The 25,075-nt window shown below is 55.1% G+C and overlaps 2 protein-coding genes across 7 annotated transcripts; one reads left to right on the forward strand and one right to left on the reverse strand.

Moving 5' to 3' along the window:
- The first annotated feature begins 1,480 nt into the window (after positions 1-1,480).
- On the forward strand, positions 1,481-6,832 carry TMEM150B (transmembrane protein 150B). 4 transcript variants are annotated; one of them, XM_044257611.1, is made up of 8 exons: positions 1,481-2,036; positions 2,353-2,428; positions 2,737-2,796; positions 2,888-2,955; positions 3,213-3,340; positions 4,714-4,897; positions 6,389-6,594; positions 6,744-6,832. In XM_044257611.1, exons 2-7 carry the CDS (start codon positions 2,361-2,363, stop codon positions 6,580-6,582), a joined length of 702 nt encoding a protein of 233 aa, XP_044113546.1. In that variant the 5' UTR covers positions 1,481-2,036; positions 2,353-2,360; the 3' UTR covers positions 6,583-6,594; positions 6,744-6,832. The 4 variants fall into 4 exon arrangements, with proteins under 4 accessions (XP_044113546.1, XP_044113547.1, XP_044113548.1 ...); XM_044257612.1 differs by lacking the exon at positions 6,744-6,832 and having other exon boundaries at positions 1,481-1,797; positions 1,994-2,036; positions 6,389-6,582; XM_044257613.1 differs by lacking the exon at positions 6,744-6,832 and having other exon boundaries at positions 1,481-1,623; positions 1,994-2,036; positions 6,389-6,582.
- BRSK1 (BR serine/threonine kinase 1) lies at positions 6,673-25,044 on the reverse strand. 3 transcript variants are annotated; one of them, XM_044257608.1, is made up of 19 exons: positions 24,892-25,044; positions 23,250-23,344; positions 23,063-23,148; positions 21,169-21,309; positions 17,599-17,715; positions 17,485-17,518; positions 17,333-17,401; positions 14,308-14,454; positions 13,878-13,909; positions 13,443-13,613; positions 12,852-12,949; positions 11,999-12,158; positions 11,727-11,787; positions 10,945-11,314; positions 10,486-10,534; positions 10,266-10,389; positions 9,424-9,622; positions 8,098-8,187; positions 6,673-7,355 (listed from the first exon to the last, which is right to left on the reverse strand). In XM_044257608.1, exons 1-19 carry the CDS (start codon positions 25,025-25,027, stop codon positions 7,198-7,200), a joined length of 2,337 nt encoding a protein of 778 aa, XP_044113543.1. In that variant the 5' UTR covers positions 25,028-25,044; the 3' UTR covers positions 6,673-7,197. The 3 variants fall into 3 exon arrangements, with proteins under 3 accessions (XP_044113543.1, XP_044113542.1, XP_044113544.1); XM_044257607.1 differs by lacking the exon at positions 24,892-25,044 and having other exon boundaries at positions 23,250-24,160; XM_044257609.1 differs by lacking the exon at positions 24,892-25,044 and having other exon boundaries at positions 23,059-23,148; positions 23,250-23,340.
- Positions 25,045-25,075: the final 31 nt, after the last annotated feature.

Below are 25,075 nucleotides of genomic sequence, written 5' to 3' on the forward strand. Positions count from 1 at the left end.
GAGCCACCTGGGTGTCCCTAAATTTGTGTTGCCTTAGGCCATGAAATTTGGGGTACTTTCTTAAAGCAGCCTCTGAAAGCTCATGCAGGCATCCAGCTCCCAGGTGGCAGAGATGGGATTTGAACTCAAGTCTTGGGATTTGGAAGCTTTGGATCTTCTGATATCTTCTGGAAGGGTGAATCTTCCATTATTCCAGATCCACCCCACCAGGGTTGCTGGGCAGTGCCCGAAACTGTAGATGTTTTAATTATTATTGTACCTCCTTCCTGTCTACACACAGTGTCAGTTCCTTTCGGTCCTTTCTGGTCAAGAACCTTCCATGGCTCCGCAGTACTCTCAGGATAATGACCAAGCCCTTTACGGCAATGCAGACTCTGGGGCCTGGCTCATGTCTCCTGGTAACCCAGCAGACAAAGGCACCCGACCCCCACGGGCCAGGTTTGGGTGGCCCCCTGAACTCTTCTGAGAAAGCGTTCCTGCAGCCTGCACACTCGCACAGTCCCTCCTTTTAAGTATGGCTTGTGAGACTTTCTCGGCCTTCCCTCACCACCAGTATACACCTGACACCGTGGCTAGTTAGCCACCATGCCTTGTGTTCACTATAACACTTGTATTCTAATTTTCGGGGTCCAAGACTGGCTGCCTTCCAGCCTGGGAAGCCACTGTGGGCAGGGGTGAGACCCTGGCCTCCGCTGCTGGCTGGCTGTGCCATGTCTGTGTGTCTGCACCTGCACAGTCTCATCTGCACTCTCCAGGAAGCCGACAGCCTCAAGTCCTCGCTGCTGTGGCCGTGGAAACGCAGGATCACAGGGAGAAAAGGTGGGTTCAGATGTCTGAGTCCCCAAAGACATAGGGTCAGTGGAATTCTCTCCGGCCCGGGGAGGGGCTGAAGTGCTGGTGTGTGTTACAACACTGGACGAGACTCAGCGTGGGTGAAACGTCCAGAATTAATAAATCCACGGAGACAGAAAGCAGTCTGGAGGTGGCCAGGGGCTGGGGGCAGGAGCGAAGGGGGAGTGCCTACACTTGGTGGGTACAAGGTTTCTTTGGGGGTGAGGAGAAAGTTCTGGAGATAAATAACGTGATAGTTGCACAACCCTGGTACTGTACCAAATGCCACTGTTCAATTTTGTCTTCTGAATTTTACCACAAATTGAAAAAAAAGAGGTGAGCTGCTGAGGGAGAAGGGAGCTGGAACTTCTAGGTCTGAGGGAGGAGGGGGTGGGGGCCTGGGCTCCTGGGTCCAGGGGAAGCTGGAGGAGGCTGGGGCCCAAATGTCTGATTACCAAGAGGGGAGGAAACCGGCAAGATGAGGGTTGCTATGTGACATTCAGAAAAATATGATCAGGACAGAGGAAGCAATTGCTTTTGGCGGAAGCTTCATCGGATGGCAATTTCGACACCAAGGCCTCCCTTCCCACCCTGAGCCTGCCCACTGGGGAATTCCAGGAGCTGGCCCAGAGGAAGGGAGAGGGGAAGGCAAGTGAGGGGAGGAGGCAGGGTCACCGCGGCCCCATCCCCAACAGCCTAAGGACACAAACTGCACCCAGGAAGGAGTCTGACCTGTGGGCCTGGATTCTGGGGCCCCAGAGAAGTTAAGAGCTAGGAGGCTGGACCCCAGGGGTTAGAACCAAATGCAGGAATTATAGAAGGGACTGGACTTCTGGGTCCCCAAGGGAGGAAGGGTAGAGAGAGCTAGAGGCTCAGATTCTGGGTTCTGGAGAGGACACGGGCTGGGCACTTGGACATTGAACTTTTAAAGCTGAAGGAAGGAAGTTGGGGGCCCCTTGAAGCTAAGTAAGGTGCTCCCTGCTAGGTTCTGAGAGGGGAAGTGGTGGTGCAGGGTTAGGTCCTGAACACAGTGGCGGGTTGGACGGTCGGACGGTCGGGCGGTTGGGCGGTCAGACTGCTCCGCAGCTTGGACTTTGGTTCTGTCACGACACCGCCCAAGCCCTACCCCACATCCCCTCTCCTTTTCCAACCTCTCCCACAGCCGCGGGCCCAGGACCGGGAAAGCGAGAAGAAAGTTCGGACAGGTGAGCATTCTGGGGAAGCCCAGAGGCTGGCTGGGAGAGCCTCTGAAGCTGGGTTGAGGGAGGCCAGTCTGATAAAACTGGGAGTTCAGGATGGGAAGACAGTTGTTACAGGATGGAGAGCGCCGCAGGCAGAGAGCTGGTCTCAGCAGACCAGAGCTTCATCCACTGTTTCTGCCCTGGGAGCCAACGGGGGCCTCAGAGCTGGAGGGGCTCAGAGCTGGGAGGCCACCTTCAGAGGCACCTGGACCCACAGGGCAGATTCCTCACCTGAGAGAGAGAGAGAGAAAGGTTCGTGGTCCCTTTCCTTCCCCTGCAGAGCCCAGCATGTGGGGTTACCTGTCTGTGCTGCCCGCTTTCCTGGCCTTTTCCGCTATCACTGGAGTCTGGAGCGTGTGAGTGTTAGAAGCAGGAGAACCCCGGGTCTGATGGAGGAGGGACTGGGGTTCTGAACTCCTGGGTCTGATGGAGGAGGGACTGGGGGCCTGGACTCCTGGGTCTGATGGAGGAGGGATTGGGGTTCTGGACTCCTGGGTCTGAGGGAGGAGGGACTGGGGGTCTAGACTCCTGGGTCTGAGTGAGGAGCGGCTGGGGGCCTGGACTTCTGGGTCTGAAGTGGGGGGAGTTAGAAGTCCTTGTTTCTGTGGGTAACAAAAGGAAAAGCTGTCGTTAAAAACCACTTTGATGTCTCCCTGTACTTCAGTTTTGCCCTTGCTGTGACCAACAGATCTGTGAACCTCACGGAAGGTTTCCCCTACATCAGGTAGTTATGGTGCTGGCGGGGCAGGGGGTTCCGAGGGAGAAGAGGTGGCCTGGCTCCGAGGAGCCACAGGATGATCCTTCCTTTCCCCCAGCCTCTGTGGGTCTTACCCCCCTCAGAGCTGCATCTTCAGCCAGCTGCTCAACATGGGAGCTGCTATGGGTAAATATCCTCAGTCCTTCCTGTTCAGGGGAGAACCCCACCCCACCTTCACCCCTACCCCACCCCTACCTTCACCCCTACCCCCACCCCTACTCCCACCCCACCCTGGCCAAAGGGGCCCCGGCCCCAGGGGTCCAAGCCCCCACCTCTCCTCCAGATGTAGGAGTTAGGCCCCCACCCCTAGACGCCCAGTCTCTCCGCACCCCCTCCCCAGGAGTCCAGGCCCGGCTTGCTGGCCCACTTCCCTCTCCTCCCAGCCGCCTGGATCTGCATTATCCGTTACCACCAGCTCCGGGACTGGGGGGTCAGAAAATGGTTTAACCGGCTGATCCTGTGGACGGGGCTCCTGTGTGCCCTGGGCACCTCCGTGGTGGGCAACTTCCAGGTGAGAAGGCGTCGGCTCGTGAGCGCAGCCAGGCACGCCGATGAGCCCGAGACTACAGCTCCCAGCACCCCCCGGGGCCTCTGGCTTCTCATTGTGGGGGCTCGCCCGCGCACGGCCTTCTGGGACTTGTATTTCTCTTGCGGTCCTTGGGCCAGGGAGGGAGGTGAGCTCCTCTGTGGTCTGAAGGGAGGCCCCAGTGGGAGGCCTTGGTGTAATTATTCACGGAACCCCAGAAGACTGGGGCAATTTACTGCCGTCCCTTACCCCTTTGCCCTTTTAATAATGAAATTACTCAGAGCCGCTCATTCTCACCACTTAGATGGAGCGTTCACTCCGTGCGGGGCGCTAGGCTTTACCCTGTGTAGGTTTTCATCCATCTCGGTAACAGCTCTAGACAGACGCTTTCAGTCAAATCCAACAGAACGTTTTTTTATTTTTTGTTTTTGTTTTTGCATTAATCAGCTGGTTCGTGGTGGTCAGAAATGAACCCAGATTCAGACTCTAGAACTCGCATTGTTCCCCTTGAGGTTCAGTAGATATTTGTAGAACAAAAGAAGGGACAATGATTGGAGAGAGTCTGTTGATAATTGTATATTGATTTTTAATTTTTCCATGGCGCCTCTGACTCCTAACTGCTCCTGATGAAAGCACTGCGGGCTAAGAGATTGCCTTCCACTTGCTAAGAAAAATTCCCCATAACTCATCGTTCCTCATCACCCATCGTTTATTCCTGGGCTCCTCAACTTTGACTTCTTAAAAAAAATTTTTTTTTAAAGATTTTTGTCTTTTTGAGAGCGAGATCATGAGCAAGGGGGAGGGATAGAAGAAGAAGCAAACTCCCTGCTGAGCGGGGAGCCTGATGCAGGAGTTCATCCTGGGACACTGAGACCATGATCTCAGCTGAAGGCAGACAGTCAACCAACCGGCTGAGTCACCCAGGCGCCCCTCTTCTTAAAATTATTATATTGCAAAAAAAAATTATTATATTGCTCCCATAAGGAGCCTTCTAAAGACATTTCCCACTGGTCATCGCTTCCCCTCATTAAACTTTTAAGATTTAGAAAATATTAAATGACATACACTATGTATCTGCAAGCCACAAACCATTGCAATCTTTAAGAACTTCCAAAACCAATTTTTCAGCCCCTGGGTGGCAATATCAGCCCTCCGCCACCCCAGCTGAGAACGAGAGATTTTATTGCACTAATATTTCCTGAGCGCCTACAATGTACCAGGCCCCGTATTCCAGAGTGAGGCCGCACCAGTCTGCTGGTGGGTCAAGGACCCCCCATCACAGCCCTCATGTCCCTGCCCCTCACCCCCCACCTGTGTGTATCTACCTTCCTTTCAATTCTTGTCCCTTTTCTTCGCAGCAAAAGAACCAGCTGCACATGCACCTGGTCGGGGCCTTCTTTGCCTTATTCCTGGGCAACTCCTACTTTTGGCTGCAGCTTATTCTTGTCTGGTACATGAGGAGACTGCCCCAGCCCGGGACCCCCTGGATCGGGCCACTCCGTCTGGGCCTCTGCAGCCTCTGCACCATCCTCTTGGTGACCAGTATCCTTCCTGGGGCCGGTGGCAGGGGTTGGGGTGGGGGACGGTCCTCCACTGGGGTGGTTCGTCTCCATGCAGTCTTTTCTCGGCCTCAGTCTTCTGGGGATGATAGCATCCCGGGAAGTGTCAGCCTTGGGGAAGGGCACCCTGGGCTGAAGTCCACCTCCCCTGCGTGCTAGCCGGGTGTTGGTGGGGGGACTCCACGGGCTGGACTCAGTGTCTCAGCTCCTGCAGCTCTCCAGTGTGGATGATAACAGGGCTGCCCCCGGAACTGGAAGGAATGAAGGGAGTAATGCACGTGAGCTGCTTAGCTCGGTGACCAGTGCAGTGAGCCGCCAAGAAATACTGGGAGGATGGCAAGCCAGCGGCGACAGGCACTACCTGCCCTGTGCCAGGCATCATGTTGAAGACTGGAAACTGAGGTTCGGAGACGGGGAGTCTCTTGGCCAAGACGTGTCGCGGAGTCCAGCGGCGGCGCTGGCGGTGGATGGCAGGGAGGCAGCTTGCGCAGGCTCTGGAGAACAGTCCGCGTGTCCCTCCCGCTCCTTGTCCGGTTCTGTCCTGTTAGAGGCTCCGGCTGGCCTTGATGGGAGTGTTCACAGCCAGAAACTAGCCAAGGCAGCGAATCAGGGCTGGTCATTAACCATTCACCAGCATGCCTGGCACTGGCTGAAGATCCTACCCAACCCAGTTGTGAGTCACGGGAGCCTAGATGCTCTTTGCCAACCTAATGTGCCTCTGGGTGACTCAAATCACTGTGCTTCAGTTTCCGTATCTGTCAAACGGAGTTGTTTTGATCATAATAATGGTTGTTACTGGCAAAGTGCCCTGAGAGAGGAGAGGCTATAAACGTAGCGTTAGGGACCCATCTCCTCCTTGGGGAGAACGGAGGGGAGGCCAGAAGGCTGCTGGTGCTCAGAAGAGCCTACGGGGAGACCGGTTTCTTCCTGGGGGCAATAGAGAGCCGTGGGAAGCTTAAGAGTGGGGGAGGACCAAAGCCAATTCTGGGGGTAACCCTCTTGTGTGGGTGCTCTCACCTCTCCTTTGCTCTAGGATTCATGGGATCAGGGGTGATGTCACCTTATGGGCTGCCTAAAAATCTTTGGATGAATGAAATAGTGTCTGAACTGATCTAGGAGGGAGTGGGCGCTGGCTTGGCCGAGAAGCAGGAAGGGTGTTGCAGGGAGGGATCTCAGAAAGCAGAGGGCCTCTCTGCTAGTTTGAGCTTGGGGTTGAGTGTGGGCTCGCAGGTGAAAAGGATTTCAGGGGGCACCTGGAGGGCGAGTCTGAGCAGGACAAACGTGTGGCAAACAGTCAGTCAGGGAGGAGGGCAGCTGCGCTAACGTGTCTGGGAGCCACAGAGGTGAGTGGCCTGCCAGACACCATTCTGGCCAGGGCGAGGCAGCTGCGTCATGAGAGGGCGCCTGGCCCTGGTGACCTGGCTGGGCTCCGGGATCCTTCCTGCTGCGTGTGGCCCTTGACCTTGCTGTAAAGTGATGATCCTCCACTTCTGGCCGCTGCGCTCGGCCTCTGCCGCCTGCGAGTGGGCCATCGCCATGCTGCTGTTTGCACTCTTCGGCCTGTTTGCTGTGGACTTTTCCTGCCTGGATGGCTGCACCCTACACCTCCAGCTGGGCCACCTCAGCTCCCCACCAGCCTCCCCCACCTCCCTGCAGATTCACCTGTGAACAGTAGCCCAGGTGATAAGGTCTGGGCCCCCTCCCTCCGTGCTGCCATCAGGGCCACCCAGGAAGTGAGAGGTCAAGGCCAGCCAGCCATCCCTGCTCAAGGCTATTTATTATTATTATTATTAATTTTTTTTTTTTTTTTTTGCCGCCGGCGGAATCAGAGACACGGACGCAGGCAGGGTCACGCGAAACCAGAATTCCTTCCGGAGAGCAAATCCGTACAGAAGGTTGTGAGGGAACGGGGAGAACCGGGGAAGGGGGGGCCTGGGAAGGAGGAGTTGGGGACACAAGGACAGATGGCCTTCCCTGTCCGGATCTGCTAAGCCACCCCAACCAGCCCCCGTCCCTCCCCCACCCCACCCCGCAGAGAGATTGATCAATAAATAAAATAATAAATTAATCAATAAATAAAATAGAAACAGCTCCCCCGCCCTCAGTCCCCCCTAGAACCACCCCCCATTGGGCACGGCCCCCTGAGCCCCACCCTGCAGGGCAAGGCCGGGTTTGTTGTCTCTCCCCTCCCTACATACTCCATGGGCCCTATTTACAGATTCACAGTTGGGGGGCAGGGAAGAGGGGTGGAAGGGGCTCCCCTCCTTCCCCGGCCCCCTGGGGTCAGGGCAGAGGGGTCCCGTTGGTGGCCAGGAGCTTCTTGTCCTTAGCAGGGCCTCGGCGGGGAGAGCTGGTCAGCTCTGGGTCTGGGCGGCCGGCTTGGGGCTGTAGGCTTCTTGGTGGGGTGCCAGCAGGCCGAGTCTGGGCCCCGTTCTTCTCATCTGTGGAGGAGGAAGCAGTGCAGCATCACGAACCTCGAGGCTGCCGAACCCCAAGGAACACGTTCCAGCAACATTGTGGTGAGGCCAAGGGCCTCCATCCTGGGGCTGGAAGCCTGTGGGGACGGCTGCCAGGAGGACACCCATTTGCAACCAGAGCCAGCAAGGTCACGGACAGCAGGTCATACATCCTGGACCCCTCTGACCCTCGTAGCTTTGGAAACCAGGCCAAGTTAGTCCCAGTGAGACCCAGAGGTCTGACTCCAGGGGCATTGTCACAGACTCTGGCTATGAGATTATTCGCTAAGGGACAGCTTGTCACAGCAGCAGATCACATTCAAGTTCCCAGATCACAGCCAAAGGTCTCCTTCTGCTACCCTGGTTGTTAGGGGAATGCTCCTTAGCGACAAGGCACAGGGGAGCCTTACAGAGGGTTGTTTGGGGGATCTGAACAAACCTGGAGGGCTGCTTGCCCTTCTCCAGAACACTGTTCCAGAACCCTCATTAGCAGGAAGTTCCACAACCCCACACAGAGATTAGGCACCCTCTGGGGGTCCCTGGAGGTGACCTCCCTGGCCACAAGGGCTTCTCAGGCCAGGATGGCCCATGCCCTGGCCTGGAGCTCAGGATCAGACTCTGTGATCCTCGCCCATGGACCAAAGCCCTGGAGCCCTTGCTCAGCAGGTCGCCCCTCTGGCCCACAGGATAAAGGAGGGCCACATGGCTTCGGACCCCTGCCACCCACCTGCCAGGGCCTGCACGGAGGGCTGGTCGTGAGTGCTCAGCAGCTGTGCCTGGATGGTCTCCACCACTCGCTTGAACCGACGGCTGGGACCTGGGGGAGATACGGAGATGGGCTGACTTGGGGACAGAGACAGAAAAGGCCCTTCCACCCTGTGGAAACCAGCAAAGGACTTGCCTCCTCTTGGGCTCAATTTCGGGCCCTGTGTTGGGACTAGGTATTATAAACCCGCAATTTGCAAATGGGACTAAGAAAGATTGGAGTTAAAATAATGATGGGTGTGGCTTTCTATTTATCATGTTAGTTTCTAGCTGAGGCCCCGAAGAGCCAGGAATATAAGAAAAATAAACAGGAAGTTAAAAAAAAATTTAAAATCGAGGAAGTCCTGCATATTAGCCTTTAAAGGAAAGAGAGAAAAATGCAACTTATTTCATCTTAGGGTTAACATTGTGGCAGGCTGGTCACTGTGACATTTAAGACTGCTAACAAAGGTAGCAGACAGAAGTGTCTCTTGTTATTCGGATTCGCTATCATGGCTCAGGAACTTGCTGGACTGACAGCAAGACATTTCTGTGGCTCCCATCTCTGGTGCCAACTCCTGATTGGTCATGGCTGCCTGTAGTTTCTGAGGCTGCCGCTGAGCCCAGCAGGAAGAAGTGCCGTGATCACCTGGTGCTGTCTGCTCTGGGTGCGGGAATGACACAGGATGGCAGAGAGCCCCGTCTGCCCTTCGGCTGTACAGTCAGCTCTGCACTTCAAGGTCAGCAGGGCTAGGTTGAGCCCAGCTTCGGTCAGTTTGCAGTGGGACTGTGTCAAGTCAATTTGCTTCAACAGGACTCTGTCTTCTCTTCTGTAAAGTGGGTGAGCACTAATACTTCAAAGTCCTCTGGGAAGCGTCAATGTAACAATGCACGTAAAGCACGTGAAACATCATAAATGTCCATGAAGGGGCACCTGGGTGGCTCAGTCCACTAAGTGTCTGCCTTTGGCTCAGGTCTTGATCCCAGGGTCCTGAGATCAAGCCCTGCATTGGGCTTTTGTTCAGTGGGGAGTCTGCTTCTCCCTTTGCTCCTCCCCCTGACTTGTGACCTGTTTTTCTTCCAAATAAATAAAATCTTAAAAAAAAAAAAAAATCCATGAAATGTCAATGAGAGAAGGGGTAAGGACAGAATGCAGGGGTCTGAATGAGGAGGGAGCTCATAGGGTCAGCGCTAGCTGAGCACCATCTCCTCCTTCCTCCTGCTGCCCTCTGGGGCCACTCTTGCAGCTTAGCTGTCTTGAGCATCCCACACAAAGGGTAGAGGCAGTGTCTCGCCAAGGGAAGCTTACCGGAGATGAGCGTAAAGGTGACCGAGTAGATGCCACCACTGCCACTGCCATCCCGTCGAGGGGAAGGCTCTGGGCCCTCTGAGGAGCTGATGTCCACCTGGAATCGGACGGGCTTCTGGAAGACGGATGGGCCACCACTGGCCTTGTACTCGGCCCTGAAGCTGGTCTGTGACAGCACACTGTGACTCAGGCTGGGGATCTGAGACAGGAAGGGGACAAAAGGAGGGGGTGATTCCAGTGACCTGATTCCAGGGACTGGATAGCCAACCCCACAAAGACCTCTGACCAAGGAACTACAAGTTCCATCAGCCACTAGGGGGAAAAGAATAACAGGAAAGCCATTGGGAGGCCCCATTGCCTGCTGGGACTTATAGTTTTCTTGTCCCACTATAAACGGCATCAGAGGAAAGGCTGGTAACAGGGCCTGTCACATCTAGGGGTCAGCCTCAGCCTCCAGAATTACATGACGCAAACTTCTCTGCCTCCGTGAGCACTGCCACATCTGTGTCAGAACCTGTAAGTCCCACTAGCTCCTGCAGCAAAAACCCAGAGGTCCCCAGGGGAAAAAGCGATTCTGTCTGCTAATCTCAGACCTGGTGGTCAGGGAATGGCAACTCACTAATACGCTAGGGAGGTGTCCTTTGCACCACCTCCAGGTCCCAGGGTCCAGTAAACCTCTCCACCTCCCTGCCCCTACAGTGACCCAACCCAATTCTGAACGGAAAACTACAGATCCCATGAGCCTCAGGAGGAAGTCAGGCTGGAGTGGAGGCGGACTCCAGGGGATGCTGGGATTTGTAGTCCTGTGCTGGCCAGGACACATGGAGACCCAGGCCCCTCACCGACAGGAAGGCATGGACGATGTCCGCTTTGATGCTGCTGAGGGGTTTGTCCTTCAGCACAAGGAATATTTGTTCTTCTTTGTCCAAGGAGATGAAGTTTCCAAACCAGGAGCGTTTTGCCAACCTGAGTGAAAGAGGAGGGTTGGAGGTGGGTCAGGAGCGGGCTCAGAGAATAAATCCCTCCCTCCAACCTCTGGCTTCCCTTCCCTGTCAGACTCACTCTGGAGAGGACTCTGGCGTCAAGCTGGACATCTCCTCCGCAGTGGGGACTGGCGTGCGGTGAGGGAGGGGAGAGTATGATCAACACTTGCCCATTACCCTGGGTCCAGTCCAGCACGTGGGCCAGTAGTCCCCTCCAACTAGAGGTTCCAGATCCCAGTGCCCATTCACCTCCCAGTAGCTAAAGCCCACATGGCATGCTACCTGGTGGTCCTGCTGGGGATGCTAGCCCACTCCAGGTAGACCATGCCCTCCGAGGGTGGAACTTGCTCGCCATGAGCCAATGGGAAGATGAGCCAAGGCACTGAATGGAGGTGTCCTTCAGAGAGGCTCCTCCTTCCTCCAGCGCTGAAAGCCCCACCCCCTGTCCCCAACACCTAAATTTCTACTCCCAGCCCCATCTTCTCACACGACACGGGAATCTAGGCCCCCAGCCCTTGCACCTTGGGGGACCCCGTACCCTGCATCTTGCGCCGGTGAAAGCGAGGGGAACCCAGGAAACTGTTGCGGATGGAGTTGAGACGACTCCTCCAGGCGGCTCCCCCGACGCCACCGCCAGGGCTTGGGGGTGGCGTTGTTCCTGGTGTCCCAGTGGGGCTGGCCCGGGGCGTGTGCAGGGGCGAATGCAAGGGGGTGCCCCCAGAGGAGCGCGGGGAGCCTGGGGGGCCAGGCAGAGGTGTGGAGCGGGCACTGGGGGGCGGAGGCTGCTCCCCGGCACCCCCACCCCTGGGGCCGCGAGAAGGCAGCGTCTGCGTTTTGGAAGTCGGGGAGCCCCCGCCCCGAGCCTCATCTCCGGCCCCGGGCTCCGGTGAGAAGGAAAAGACAGGACTCTGTGAAGAGGGGAATCGGGTGAGATGGCGGACTACAACTCCCAGGAGCCTTTAGGAACCCCATAGGCCCATACTCACAGAGATAGGTCCCGATGCATGCTGGAACTTGTAATCCAATTATTACCCGCCCCCCCCCCCCCTTTTTAGGGGATAGGGACTTTTTCTATCATGCTCACTGCTGTAGCACAGTGACTGGTACGCAGTAGGCGCTCAATTAGCTTTTGTTAAGCTCATAAAGGAACCCTTGAAACACTAAAAACCGGATCCTATCGGAGGTGGAAATGTGCAATGCACTAAAACGGGATTGGGGGCCCTTTAGGGACAAAGAGGCAATGCCTCAAGACTTCTTGGGAATTGTAGTTTCCGGTCCAGCGTTCACCCCTTTACCCCTTCTTAATGAATCGGGGCTTACCCGTGGGCTGCTGAGAGGGCTGGAGGACAGACCGGTGGAGGCTCCACTGACACTACGGGATCTGTTTCCAGGAGAGATTTTTTTGTTTTGTTTTGTTTTTAGATCAGGTGTGTGTGTTTCTCAAGGCTCAGATGTCCTTTCCCTTCCACACACCTTTGCGATGGGGATTTGAGGCCCTGAGAGGGGCCCTGAGGTGGAGCTGGGGCTAGACCCTGAACCCCCTCCCCACCCACCCAGAGCTGTGGACCCGCGGGAGGGCCAGGGGCTTTCACCTCTGACTGTGCTGGGCCATCTCCAGAGCCCGGCGGGTGGGCACTGGGGAGCCACCGCCCCCAGCATCCGTGATGCTCAGAACCTCCATGGACTTCCGCTCTGGCCGCCGCTTCCCATGTCGGCTCAGCATGGGAGAATCCACACGTTTCCGAGGGGGGTCTGAGGGTGGAGAGTTTCAAGCCAGTCAGAAGCCATCTTCACCCAGCTGTACATGGCACTCGTACAGGTGGGAAACGGAGGTGCAGAGAGGAGACTTTTGACAAGTTCACAGAGCGGGTCAGGGAGCCTAAACCCGGAAGCTAGGGGCGCCTGGGTGGCTCAGTTGGTTGAAGGTCTGCCTTCGGCTCAGGTCATGATCTTAGGATGTTGGGATCGAGTCCTGCATTGGGCTCCCTGCTCAGCGGGGAACCTGCTTCTCCTTCTGCCCCTCACTCTGCTGGTGCTCTCTCTCTCTCTCAAATAAATAATAATAAATAAATAAAATCTTTAAAAAACAGAGGTTTACCCACTTAAAAAAAAGGGGGGGTGCCTGGGTGGCTCGGTTAAGAGACTGCCTTCAGCTCAGGTCATGATCCTGGAGTCCCAGGATCAAGTCCCACATCAGGCTCCTTGCTCAACAGGGAGTCTGCTTCTTCCTCTGACCCTACCCCCTCTCATGCTCTCTCTCTCAAATAAATAAATAAAATCTTTAAAAAACAGAGGTTTACCCACTTTAAAAATAAAAAAATAAAAATAAATAATATCTCTCTCTCAAATAAAATCTTGAACAAAACAAAAGCAAAAACCTAAGGCCTGCAGCCCCTTCCCCCGCTCCAGAGTCTGGGGTCTGGACCCCCAGCCCTGCCTTCTCACCGACATCATTCCGGGGAGGCAGGTCCTGGTCCTCACAGCTGGGATACCGCTCCTTCCGATCCAGAAGCAGATAATATATCATCTTTTCTTGGTTCTCCCTGATGGGGAAGGGAGGCAGGGGGTGGGAGAGGCCTGGGGTCAGGAGTCGGACTCCAGAGGTCTCACCCCCTCCCTGTAGCTGTGGCTCTCGGGGGCCTGGTACACCGGTATCTGCGCCCATGCTTCCCTCTTCCTAGGCATGGACACGGTGAGACTTTGTGTCGGTGCACATTGGACCCTTACTTGACTCAGCCGTGACAGTTCCGAATAATCGAACACTTGCTATTTGCAAGCACTCTGTGGGACACCACGTGGGCCTCACCACCTACCCGTACTTTGCAGCATCTAGTCTCCCCACGCCGCCCCGCGTCCTACCGCCCCCTCCTGGTTGCTCTGGGAACAGCTCCACGTGGGAACTCTAAGCTACGCCCCCTCCAGCGGCCGGGCGCCACGCCCCACGGAGTCTGCGCGTGCGCGAGGCCCGGGCGCGCCCTTCGCTGGCTGGCTGGACGTCAGCCGGCTGGTGTGCGTCCCTGAAGCAGGGGGTCTTACTCCTCGCTACGGAGCTCGCGGTGCAGCCGCTCGCGGTCCCTGAAGCAGCCCAGCGAAGCCATGCTCTCCAGGACGTCGGGGTCCAGTTCTCCGTTCGATGGCAGGCTCCGCATGGCCACCCGGCGGCCTGGGGCTGGCTCCAGGCAAGGGTCCGGCTCGTGTTTCCCACCCCTGGGGAGGGGAAGAAACGTTACAGGGTACCGGGCGTCCGGGCCCCAACCTGCTCCTCCCTTGGGAACCCAGGAGTGCCGGCTCTCAGCCCCTGCTGCGCCTGTGTCCTCCCCTGGGACCCAGAAATCAGAGTCTCTAGCTCCTCCTCATTGAGCAACCTTGGTATCCCACCCTCCAGCTGCTTCTCCCGCTGGGGACCCTTGATATTTTGGCCCCCTCCCTTTCTGCCCCAGGGAGCCAGGTGCTCAGTTGTCCCATACTCACAGGTACCAGGGGTGTTTCTGAATTTGCTCCAGCTGTGCGGAGGGAGAGAGGCAGAAATGAGGTCGTGTGAACACAGTGGGCCGCAAGGAAAGTTGATGGGGTGGCTCTGGGGGTCCGTAAAGGTGCCCCTCCTCTCCACCAGGGGCAGGATGACAGCTTAGGTCTTCCCCTAGTGGCGACTGGGCACCACGACCTGTGACCACAGGCCTGGGACATTGCATGTGTACACAGTGGCACCCCTTCCCCTGTGGGGGACCTGCCCAGTTTGGAGGGTGCGTTTTACAGACCCTGGGCTGCTGCTCATCCCGTGACCTCCCCCTCCCCCGCCCCCAGCCATCGCCCCCAGGACTGACAGGCAATTCCTGGAAGTCCATTCTCATGGTCCCTCTAGGGGTTCTGTCCTCATGACCCACTGCTCCCCCCAACTCACACTGAGTCTTTTCTCAGGCTCCACTTCGATCATCCCTCTCAGGAGGCTCTGGCAGTCTGGAGGGATGAAGTGGGGCATGTGGAAGACGCCCCGTTTCACCTTCTCCAGCAGCTGGCGGAGATTGTCATCATCAAAGGGCAGAGCCCCCTGCGGAGAAATAACAGGACCCTCACACAGAGCTTAGGGTGTCTCAGCGTGAGCCTAAGCGCTTGACACAACGCCCGTGTGGTCCTTACCACGAGCACTGGCAGACGGGGGACTAGGACCATCTCACTTTACAGATGGGGAAACTGAGGCATAGAGCGGTCCAGCAACTGGCCCACAGCCTCTGAGCTGGTAAGTGGCGAGCAGGGGTTTGGCAACAGACAAGTCAGGCCCCAGGCCTTAAGAGGCTGCGGTTGTAGCTTGGAGGGTGTATCTGAGAAACAGGTTTCTCCCCAGACCGGTTTCAGGAGGGGTAATCCTCACGCACTGGTTCTACCAAAGGGGAGCATCCACTTTGGGTCAGGGATCTTGTACTGGACAAAACCAGCCCTCGCCCTCCTACAGCTCACACCTAGACTGCGAGACCCCAGTGACGGAAGGAACTTCAGCAGCCTCATCATGAAGCAGGCACCCCTGCTGTACCCCAGGTTCTGATCTGGCCACGAGGGATGGAGCAGGGGACAGCACCAGGTCGCTGGCCCCATGGAGCTTTGTCTCCAGTGGTGCCACGGATTAACAAACATCGGATGATGAATGAGTAGTGGGGAGGGCAAACAATAAAGGGACACATAGGATGAGACAGGCAGGAGTCCAAGAGATGAGACGAGCAGAGTGAGCAGGGAGTCGGGGGGAAGGGGCCTCAGAGGAGATGATGCTGGGCAAAAACTTGCAGGGGTAACAGCATGACTCTGAGGGCTTTTCCAGGTGTTACCCCTGGTGTCAGAGGCCTCTGGACTGAGGAGGCAGGGCGTGGGGGAGCAGGGGGAGGGGCGCCCCGCAATGCTGGTCTGGGGCCTGGAAGCCTGGATGAGACTCCACTTGTCTGTCTCATTCAGTGTGGCCATGTGTTTGTTGTTGGTCTTGCCCCTGAACCTCCACTTCTCAGCCCCCAGAACAGTGAGAAGTGTGTTGTTCACACCGCCCGGTGTGTCTCTTATAGGAGCCCAAGCTAAGGCAGACGCCCTCTCATGAGCAGCTGATCTGTTCCCACGGCGCGCATGGCCAACAGCGTTCTAACTCACGCTGGAGAGACGCTCAACGAGCACAGGAATTTTCTCGGCAACACCAAACACCCCGCCTGCCCTTGGGAACACACGGCGGTACTCTGGGCGTGAGCATTTAAAATCACTAGCAAGGGGCACCTGGGTGGCTCAGTGGGTTAAGCCGCTGCCTTCGGCTCAGGTCATGATCTCAGGGTCCTGGGATCGAGTCCCGCATCGGGCTCTCTGCTCAGCAGGGAGCCTGCTTCCCTCTCTCTCTCTGCCTGCCTCTCCATCTACTTGTGATTTCTCTCTGTCAAATAAATACATAAAATCTTTAAAATGCAAACTATTTTTAAAAAAATTAAAAAAAAATCACCAGCAAACAGTGCAAAAAAGCAAAAATTGTGGCACTCCATAGACCGCAGAAAACACACTTGTTTACAAGATGGACTGAAACCAGGCGTGGGGCAGGGAAGCAGAGGGGCGCTTTGTGCCACTTCAGCTGGGACACGTGTGACAGGGACTCAGCTTTTTCTCTGCTCTGCGCACATCTGGGAACGACCTCGGAAACACCAAGCGTGGGAGGTTATATGTGAACCCCAATGAGTGTGCAGCTTCTCAAATATGGAATGTGTCGATTATGAGGGTCAGCTGTAATAATAACAGTAACTACTAGTAATGGGGCGCTGCTCAAAAGGCTGACGGGGGACATTCTAGGGAAACGCTTGTGACTCCTGGTACCCTAACTACTGGCCCTGGGCAGGTGAGGAAATGGGCCTGGAGAGGGAGAGCGGCCGGCTTGGTCACAGTGGTGGAGCCGGGGTTTGAACTCAGCTGGACGGGCTCCAGAATCACCAGCTGCAGAAGGACGGAGGCCTGGACTGTTTGAGCCCACCTCTCGGGCGCCCCCCATCTTCCCTGGGGGAGCTGTGAGCCCCAGGCGCGCCTGTTGAGCCTCGGTTCCCTCAGTGTCATCTAGGCTCCTGGATGAGAGACCACACACTGATCCCAGCCCCGCCGCCGTACAGCAGCGTGCCTGCGAGCCAGTCACTTCTCATCTCTGGGGTTTTCGAGTGAAGTGTGCGAGGTGATGTGCTTGGAACAGTGCCTGGCACAGAGTAAACCTTCCATTTACTCGCGCCACGCGTGTTGACGGGGCCAACTACGTGCCAGCTCGGGTCACGGCGAGCCGACAGAATAAAACTCACAGAGACAAAAGCCCTGACTTCTGGGAACTGATGGTGTAGAAGGGGACACCGCACAAGGATCTCACAACTCAGCACAGGATGGCAACTCTGAGAGTCGCCAGGAAGGACAGAACCTCCCCTAGAGGGTCTGACCTCATGGGGGGGGGGCGGAGAGAATGGGAGTGAAGAGAAGTCTAGTTGTGAACTGGATGAGCAACAGGACAGGTCAGGACAGAAGAGTGTTCTAGACAGAGAAGAGCAGGCGCAAAGACCCTGGGGCAGAGCCAGGCTCACAGGCCTGCTCTGATTATATTTGTTATTACCATATTGCAAGAAGCTCCCTAGAACAGTCACTGTCCCAAGCCGTCCAAGGGCTCCTGGCTACCCCGTCCCTTTCGGGGACACCCTGGACTAGCTCACAGTGCTGTGACTCAATGGTTAGCTCTGGGCACACAGCAAGGGTGGGGCAAGGGTGGGGCAAGGGTGCTCCAGGGTCTTGGTCTGCTGGTTCCTGCCTCTCACCTTCCTGATACCAGTTAAATATTTGGAAGACATGCCTGAGGGGAAAGATGGAACTTACTTAATGTTTTGTGCTCCCACCAGGCAGGGCTGTTCTAGAAAGTGGGACAGGAGAGGTGAGGGGCACCTTACCACAAGCAAGGCAAAGAGGATGACTCCACAGCTCCACATGTCCGCCCGGCGGCCGTCATACTTCTCCCCCTGGAAAGGAACAGGCCCGGCCATGACAGGGTCTCTCCACCATGCTCTCCCCACGCCTCCCTCCTCTCCACCCGCTCACTCACCTTAATCACCTCCGGACACGCATAGTGGGGGGACCTGCGGGAGAGAGGCGGTGTGAGCCTCTGGCCGGCTTCTCGCCCCCTCCCTGGGACGACGGAGGCCAGGCCCCCACTCACCCACAGCTGGTCTCCAGGAGGCTGTCCCCCACCTGCAGGGACGCCATGCCAAAGTCTGCGATGCGGATGTTGTTTTTCTCATCCAAAAGCAGGTTCTCGGGCTTTAGGTCTCTGTGGCTGAGACAGGCAGGTAGGGCTCAGGCCTCTGCCCTCCTCCTGGAGGCCGAGGCCCCATTTGCTATCTCTCAGAGGCACTTCTGAAAACCATTATGGGCAATTCCAAATCTGCTCCAAGCAGTGAGAAGAACATGAGAAAGCCCCATGCCCCCAGCCCCACCTGTTTCGACTCAGGGCAAATCTTCTCTCTTCTCTACCTAGACACACTCTCTCCTTCCTCCACTGGATTATTTCATAGGGGACCCCGGACCGTGTATCATTTTATCCACAAATATTTGCATATCTACCACGTGAGATATTCTGAGCAAAGAGGGCTAATGTTGAGCTATTCAATATTGAAATACTGAAATACTTCCATACTGAATAATAAAAAGAATATGGTCACCCCAAGCCAGTCACTGGTCCCTGGAGGGAAACCCCTCAAGTTTTAAGGGTTGATGTCTGGGTGCGGTGGGGCCTGAGGATTCTAGCTTCTGTCCGACCAGGTCAGTAACTGGGTCATACTTGTTGTTAAATATGTTGACTATTGCCCCCTAGAGGTCAGCGCTTGTAACGTCAGGGTTTTGACTGGGTCTTGCCAATAGGGCTGTGTTGACAATTTAAATGGGCGGCCTTCCCATCACCAAGCTTTATCCCCACCTCTGAGCCCCTCCACCCCGACACCCACCCCAGCTCCAGTCCCCACCCCAGGGAGGGAAGGAGCGCAAACAAATGCGGGTGAAAGATGAGCTGAAGGCCATTCCGTGAGGAAAGGACGATCTTTCCATATGGACAGTCACATGCCAAAAAACCGAACCTCAACCCTTGACTCACATCACATACAAATATTAATTTGAAATGTATCCCAGACCAGAATACAAGAGCTAAAACTATATAACTTTCAGAAGAAAATGTAGGAGGAAGCCTTAGGGACAAAGATTTATATAGATAAGGCAGAAAAGACAAACGGTAAGGAAAAAATATGACAAACTTGAATTTATCGGAATGTAAAACTTGCTTTTCACCAAACATTGCTATAAAAACAAAAGTGGAGTGCCTGGCTGGCTCATTTGGGAGAGCATACGACTCTTTTTTTTTTTTTTTTTTGAGAAATTTTATTTATTTGAGAGAGAAGACAGAGAGGGAGCACAAGTTGGGGGAGTGGAGGGACAAGCAGATGTCCCGCTGGGTGCAGAGCTCCATGTGGGGCTCAATTCCAGCACCACAATTTCATGACCTGAGCCAAAGTCAGACACTTAACCAACTGATCCACCCAGGTACCCTGAATCTGTGACTCTTGATCTCAGGTCATGTTGGGCGTAGAGGTCACTTAACTAAATAAAAAACTTTGAAGGGGCGCCTGGGTGGCTCAGTGGGTTAGAGCCTCTGCCTTCGGCTTGGGTCGTGATCCCAGGGTCCTGGGATCGAGGCCCGCATCGGGCTCTCTGCTCAGTAGGGAGCCTGCTTCCTCCTCTCCCTCTGCCTGCTTCTCTGCCTACTTGTGATCTCTGTCTGTCAAATAAATAAATAAAATCTTTAAAAAAAAAAAACTTTGAAAAAATTAAAAAATAAAAGGGGGTGCCTGGTGGCTCAGTTGGTTGGGCAACTGCCTTCGGCTCAGGTCATGATCCTGGAGTCCCAGATCGAGTCCCACATTGGTCTCCCAATGTCTGCTTCTCCCACTGACCTCTCTCCTCTCATGCTCCCTCTCTCAAATAAATAAATAAAATCTTAAAAAAAAAAAAGAATTAAAAAAATTCAAACTCAGAAGTATGTCACAAACTGGAAGAAAATACTTGAAAAATATACAGTTAATAAAAGATTTGCTCTTAGGGGCACCTGGGTGCCTCAGTGGGTTAAGCCTCTGCCTTCGGCTCAGGTCATGATCTTAGGGTCCTGGGATTGAGCTGCATATCTGGCTCTCTGCTCAGCGGGGAGCCTGCTTCCTCCTCTCTCTCTGCCTACGTGTGATCTCTCTCTCTCTCCATCAAATAAATAAATAAAATCTTAAAAACAAAACAAAAAAGCAAAAAACCCCCCAAGCAATAATTAAAAAAAGAAAAAAAAAAAGATTTGCTCTTAGAATAAAGAATTCTTAGGAGGGATGCCTGAGAGGCTCAGCTGGTTAAGCATCTGCCTTCAGCGCAGGTCATGATACTGGGGTCCAGGGGTGGAGTCCTGCATTGCTCAGCAGGGAGCCTGCTTCTCCCCCTGTCTGCTGCTCCCCATGCTTGTACTCTCTCTCTGACAAATAATGTCTTGGGGAAAAAAAAAATCTCTTAGGAGTTATTCCTAGAGCTATTTCTCGTTCCTAGAATAAAGAACTCTTAGAACTCAATATCAAAAAGACAACTCAATAAAAAATGGGCAAAGGACCTGAAGAGACATTTTTCCAAGGAAGATAAAACAAATGGCCAATAAGCACATGAAAAGATGTTCTACAACATTAGTCATCATAGAAATGCAAATCAAAACCACAACAAGATACCACTTCATACCTACTAGGATGGCTAAAATCAAAAAAGTCAAATGAAAACAAGTGTTGGCAAGGACATATAGAGATTGGAACCCTCGTGGACTGCTGGTGGGGATGGTGAAGGGTACCGCAACTTTGGAAAACGGTCTGCCACTTCCTCAAAAGGCTAAGCAGAGTCCCCATATGACCTAACAATTCCAGCCCCAGGGATGCACCCGAGAACTGAAAACACAGGTACACATCAAAACTTGTACTTGATTGTTCCCAGGTCCGTATTGTTTACAAGAACCAAAAAAGAGAAACAATAAAGTGTCTATCCACTGGGGAACGGATAAAGGAGTTATGGCACAGCCACACGATGGAGTACTATTCAGCCACGGAAAGGAAGTACTGATACACATTACGACAAGGAGGAACCCTGAAAACGTTTTGCTGAGTGAAAGAAGCTAGACACAGGGGCCCCTGGGTGGCTCAGTGGGTTAGAGCCTCTGCCTTCGGCTCAGGTCATGATCTCAGGGTCCTGGGATCGAGCCCCGCATCAGGCTCTCTGCTCAGCCTGCCTCTCTGCCTACTTGTGATCTCTCTCTGTCAAATAAATAGATAAAATCTTAAAAAAAAAAAAGAAAGAAAGAAAGAAAGAAAGAAGCCAGACACAGGCAGCCACATACAGTATGATTCCGTTTACATGAGATGTCCAGGATAGGCAAGCCCATGGAGACAGAGGTGGTCAGAGGCTGGAGGGGTGACTGCTTCGTGTACGAGGTGATGATTTTGGGGGTGAGGAGAATGTTCTAAAATTATATAGCAGTGATGCGCAACACTGGTTATACTAAAAACTCCTGAACTGTATACTTGAAAAGGGTGAATTTTATGATATGTGAGTTTTATCTCAATTTTTAAAAAGGGATAAAGATTTATTTTGGGGCTGCACCACACTGGCTTCCAGTCAGCCTTGTGGGCAGTGCTCATCTCGGTCTCCCCTCAAGCTGCCCCCTCACCAGATGGAGTAGCTGTGGCAGAAGTCCAGCGCCGACACTATCTGGCGGAAGAACTTCCGGGCCTCCTTGGGTGTCAGTCTCCCCTTCTTTACAAGGTAGTCAAACAGCTCACCTCCAGAGACGTGCTCCAGAACCAGGTACCTGGGGGACGTGGAGGGGGCAGAGGGCTGGAAGGGGCATGTGGAGGACCAAAGAGCCTGGACTCTCTTTCAAAAGCCCCCGGACCCCAGCACAAGACCCCCATCCCACTGGCCTTTGGAAGCAGAGTATACCAATTCCCATGAGTCCCTGGGAGGAGAAGACTCCAGTTCCCATGAGTCCCTGGGAAAAGGAGACTCTAGTTCCCATGAGTCCCTGAGAAAAGAGACTCCCCAAGTCCATCAGCCTCTGGGAACCCAAAACTCCACCCCAGCGCCCCCCTCCCCCACATAAGCTCTCTGCAGCAGAGACTCCCATGACGACTTTAGGAGTATCAATACTTGGACTCCTAGTTATTCCTGCAGGTAAGACAACTGTGCTAACGCCTAGAAGACAGAAACACCTCAGTTCTCACAGGATCCTGGGAAATAAAGACATCTCTCCTCCCCCACTCCCATTAGCTTCTGGAAAGCCAAGCCTTTCATTCCTATAAGCCTCAGTTATTAAAAACAACAACAACAACACAAATTCTCATTAATTTCTGGCTATAACAATTGCAGTGTGCTCCAATTTAAGTTGACGACCGTGAGGTTTTTTTAAGAAAGACTACAAGTCCCATCAGTGCCTGAGAGGATTAAAACTCCCAACTCCCACAAGCCTCTGGGACATAGACTCCTAATTCCCATCAGCCACCTGGATCCTTAAGACTCCAAATCCCATCGGGCTCCCATCTGGCTCTGAGGCCAAAACTCGGATTCCCATCAGCCCCTGGGAACAAAAGCTCAATTTCTAGGAGCTTTTGGAAAGCTGACGGTCCTATGTGAAGCCCAAACTCCCATGGGCCCTCACTATTCCTACCTAGGTGGAGGAGTGGGAGAGCGAGCTCCACCAGTTGGTGACAAAGCCCCACCCCGCCGCCACACCTGGGGAAGCCTGAGGACTACAATTCCCATGAGTACTTGGGGCTGGGCCACTTACTGCCTGGGGGAACCTCCCCAGCATCAGATGGGTACTGGAGTCAGTTCATCCTGGGGACTGCATGGCGGGAACAGGGGTCTGTCCCCTCACTCGCTGCCCAGCCCAGCTGTCCCTTGGGTCACAAGAGTCCAGACAAAGGCCTATTGTCTGTACCCTGGACAGCTGGACTCCACTCCCATCTTCCTGGGGGGTAGGTAATCAGCTTTGAGATATGGATCGGAACTCCTAAGAAGGCCATTGTTGGGGTGTCCATCATATAGCACCCAGAATTATGTGGGAGGAGGAGGGGGGCCTAGGAAGAAGCAGGATTCACAGAGCCTCATGCTTTGATAAGTCCCCATGGCCTCCGCAAAGATGAGCAGGGCGGGGAGCTGCCCTTAGCAAGCCCGACCCTGTTGAGGACATCTGGGTTATCTAGTAGAGAGTGTTCCCTGCAGGGCTGTTGGGGGGGGTGGCTGGGGCTGGGGCAGAAGGGCCAGGATGGACCGCTGTCCCTCACCAAGACGGCTGAGGCTTGGCTGTCCTGTTGCTAGGGCACATTTGGCCCTTAGTGCCAGGCCATTCAGTGTGGAAACAAGGAGGATTATGTGTGTGTTGTGGATGCGTGTGTGGGAGGGTGTTCTGTGCAGGAGGGAAGGGGCTGACAGGCCCTTCGGGGGCTCCAGCCAGGAGATCTTAGGTTTCTCCAGGCTTCTCCAGGCCTTGTTTCCAGAAAGGTCCCACCCTACGAACTTGGGGTGGGGAGGTGCATGAGGGCTGGGTGTCTATAAATACCTACAAATATTTCTTGTTCTCGTAGACATCGTGTAGCTTGAGGACGTGTGGGTGTTCAATGAGCTTCAGTATGGCTATCTCCCGCTCCACCTGGGGGTCAGTGGGGGACACAGGAATGAAGGTCAGCATGGCCTCCCTCCTCCCACCCCACCTCGTCCCCAAACGGACGCCCTGCCCCAGTGCACACACACCTTCATCAGCACCGACTCAGACAGCTTCTCCCGGTTCACGATCTTGATGGCGACCTTCTGGCCCGTGATGCAGTGTACCCCGAGTTTAACCAGTCCTGGGGAAGCAGGACTGAAAATGGGGGGGTGTGCTCCCAGAGCCCTCTCCCAGCTCCTAAGTCCCCCTGACTCCTCCTCCTTTCCCTGCTGGCTCTTTGACAGTGGCCCTGACAGAGCTCTGAGGGCTCTCTTCTTCCTGTTTTCCATAGACATAGACCTTCGGTGCTGTCCCTTCTTTTCTTTTCCCCCGGAGGTAATCTTTACACCCATGTGGGGCTCGAACTCACAGCCCTGTGACCAAAAGTCTCCACCAAGTGCTTCACTAACTGAGCCGGCCAGATACCCCTGTTCTGTCCCTTCTGATTGTCCATCTCTCCGCAGTCGCCCTGATTCTCACCCGGACTCTCTGTCCTTCTGTCCATGTCTCCACACACTCTTTCCTCACTGTGTCTCCACAATGTTGTCTCCCTGACTGCCGCCTTCAGCCTCTCTCTCTCTCTCTCTCTCAGCCCATCACTTCCTTGAATTCTCTACCCTTCAATCTTCTGGAGGCTCCATGTCTCCTGAGGAATGTACTTTCACATCTGCCCCCTTCCCAGACCATCCCCTTCCACCTCCTCCTAAACCCTGACCTTTTCATCCCCTTCTTTGATCTGCTTTTAATAGCAGCTGTGGCTGGGAGCATTCAAACCCCAAGAGTGCGCCCACTTCCCAAGAGTAAGCCCTGAAGCCACAGATCCTGGATGGGGAGGGGGCAGCCCCTCCTCCCTCTGACACAGGCGTCCAGGACCCATGGCCCCTTCCTCCCCCATAACTCAGGAATTCAGGTCAGTGACACCTTCCCACCCTTACCACTAGGATCTTGAGGTCTGAGCCCTTCCCCTTCCCTAGCGCCCTGGCCCTCAGCTTCACAAGAGATGCTGGGCCCACCCCGCCCGGACACAGGTGTGCAGCTCCTGCTTCACGCCCACCCACCCTCCACCTGGCAGGAGAGAGGCCAGGGCTGGAGCCAGCGTTTAGCAACAGCAAAGGATGACCCCTGACTCCCCAACCACTCCTGGGAGATTTGTCTCTCGGATCCACCTTTCCACCTGGCCGTTTGTGTTCCCCACACAGAGCCAGCACGCTGGAGAAGGGGGAGACTGCGGCACACCCCACCACCCGAGCCTCACTGCCGGTTACCCGGACAGCCTGCCAGGGGAGCCCGAGGCCCTCCTCAGCCAAAAAGCAGTGCAGAGGGAAGCGGCTGCCCAGGGTGCACCCCCATCCCGAGGTGTACTGCAGCAAGGACCTCAGCTCCCAGGGCCAGCGGAGCCCCTGCTGCAGGCCGGCCTCCCTTCCCCACCAAGGCCCTGGAGCCCCTCCAACTTCTAACCACCCTCCCCAACCGTGAGGTGGGAGCCTCTGGGCCTCAGCACCTCCCCCCCAGAGTCCAAGCCTCTGGCCCCCTCCATCCTGGGGACCCAGCTGACTTGACCCCAAGTCCCTTCTCTGTGAGGGACCCTGGGGTCTGGGCGATCAGCCCCTGCCCTTTGAATACCCAGAGTCTGGCCCTCGCCCCCCAGCTCTCCTGCCCCCACTGCAGGCGTCCCCTCCCCTGACTCACCTGTCTGTCCTTTGCCCAGGGTCTTCTCCAGCCGATAGGGGCCCACATATTGGGCGTGCTGGGGTGGGTGTGGGTGTGGGTGCGGGAGATGGTAGGCGGGGGAGCCCCCGCCCCCCTCCTTGGCCCCGGACGACATGGTGCCCTTGGTCCCGGTCCGACAGGCCCCCCGGCCGCCCCCCCTGCG

Source organism: Neovison vison, chromosome 7 (assembly GCF_020171115.1).
Source record: "Neovison vison isolate M4711 chromosome 7, ASM_NN_V1, whole genome shotgun sequence".
NCBI classification, from domain to species: Eukaryota; Metazoa; Chordata; class Mammalia; order Carnivora; family Mustelidae; genus Neogale; species Neogale vison.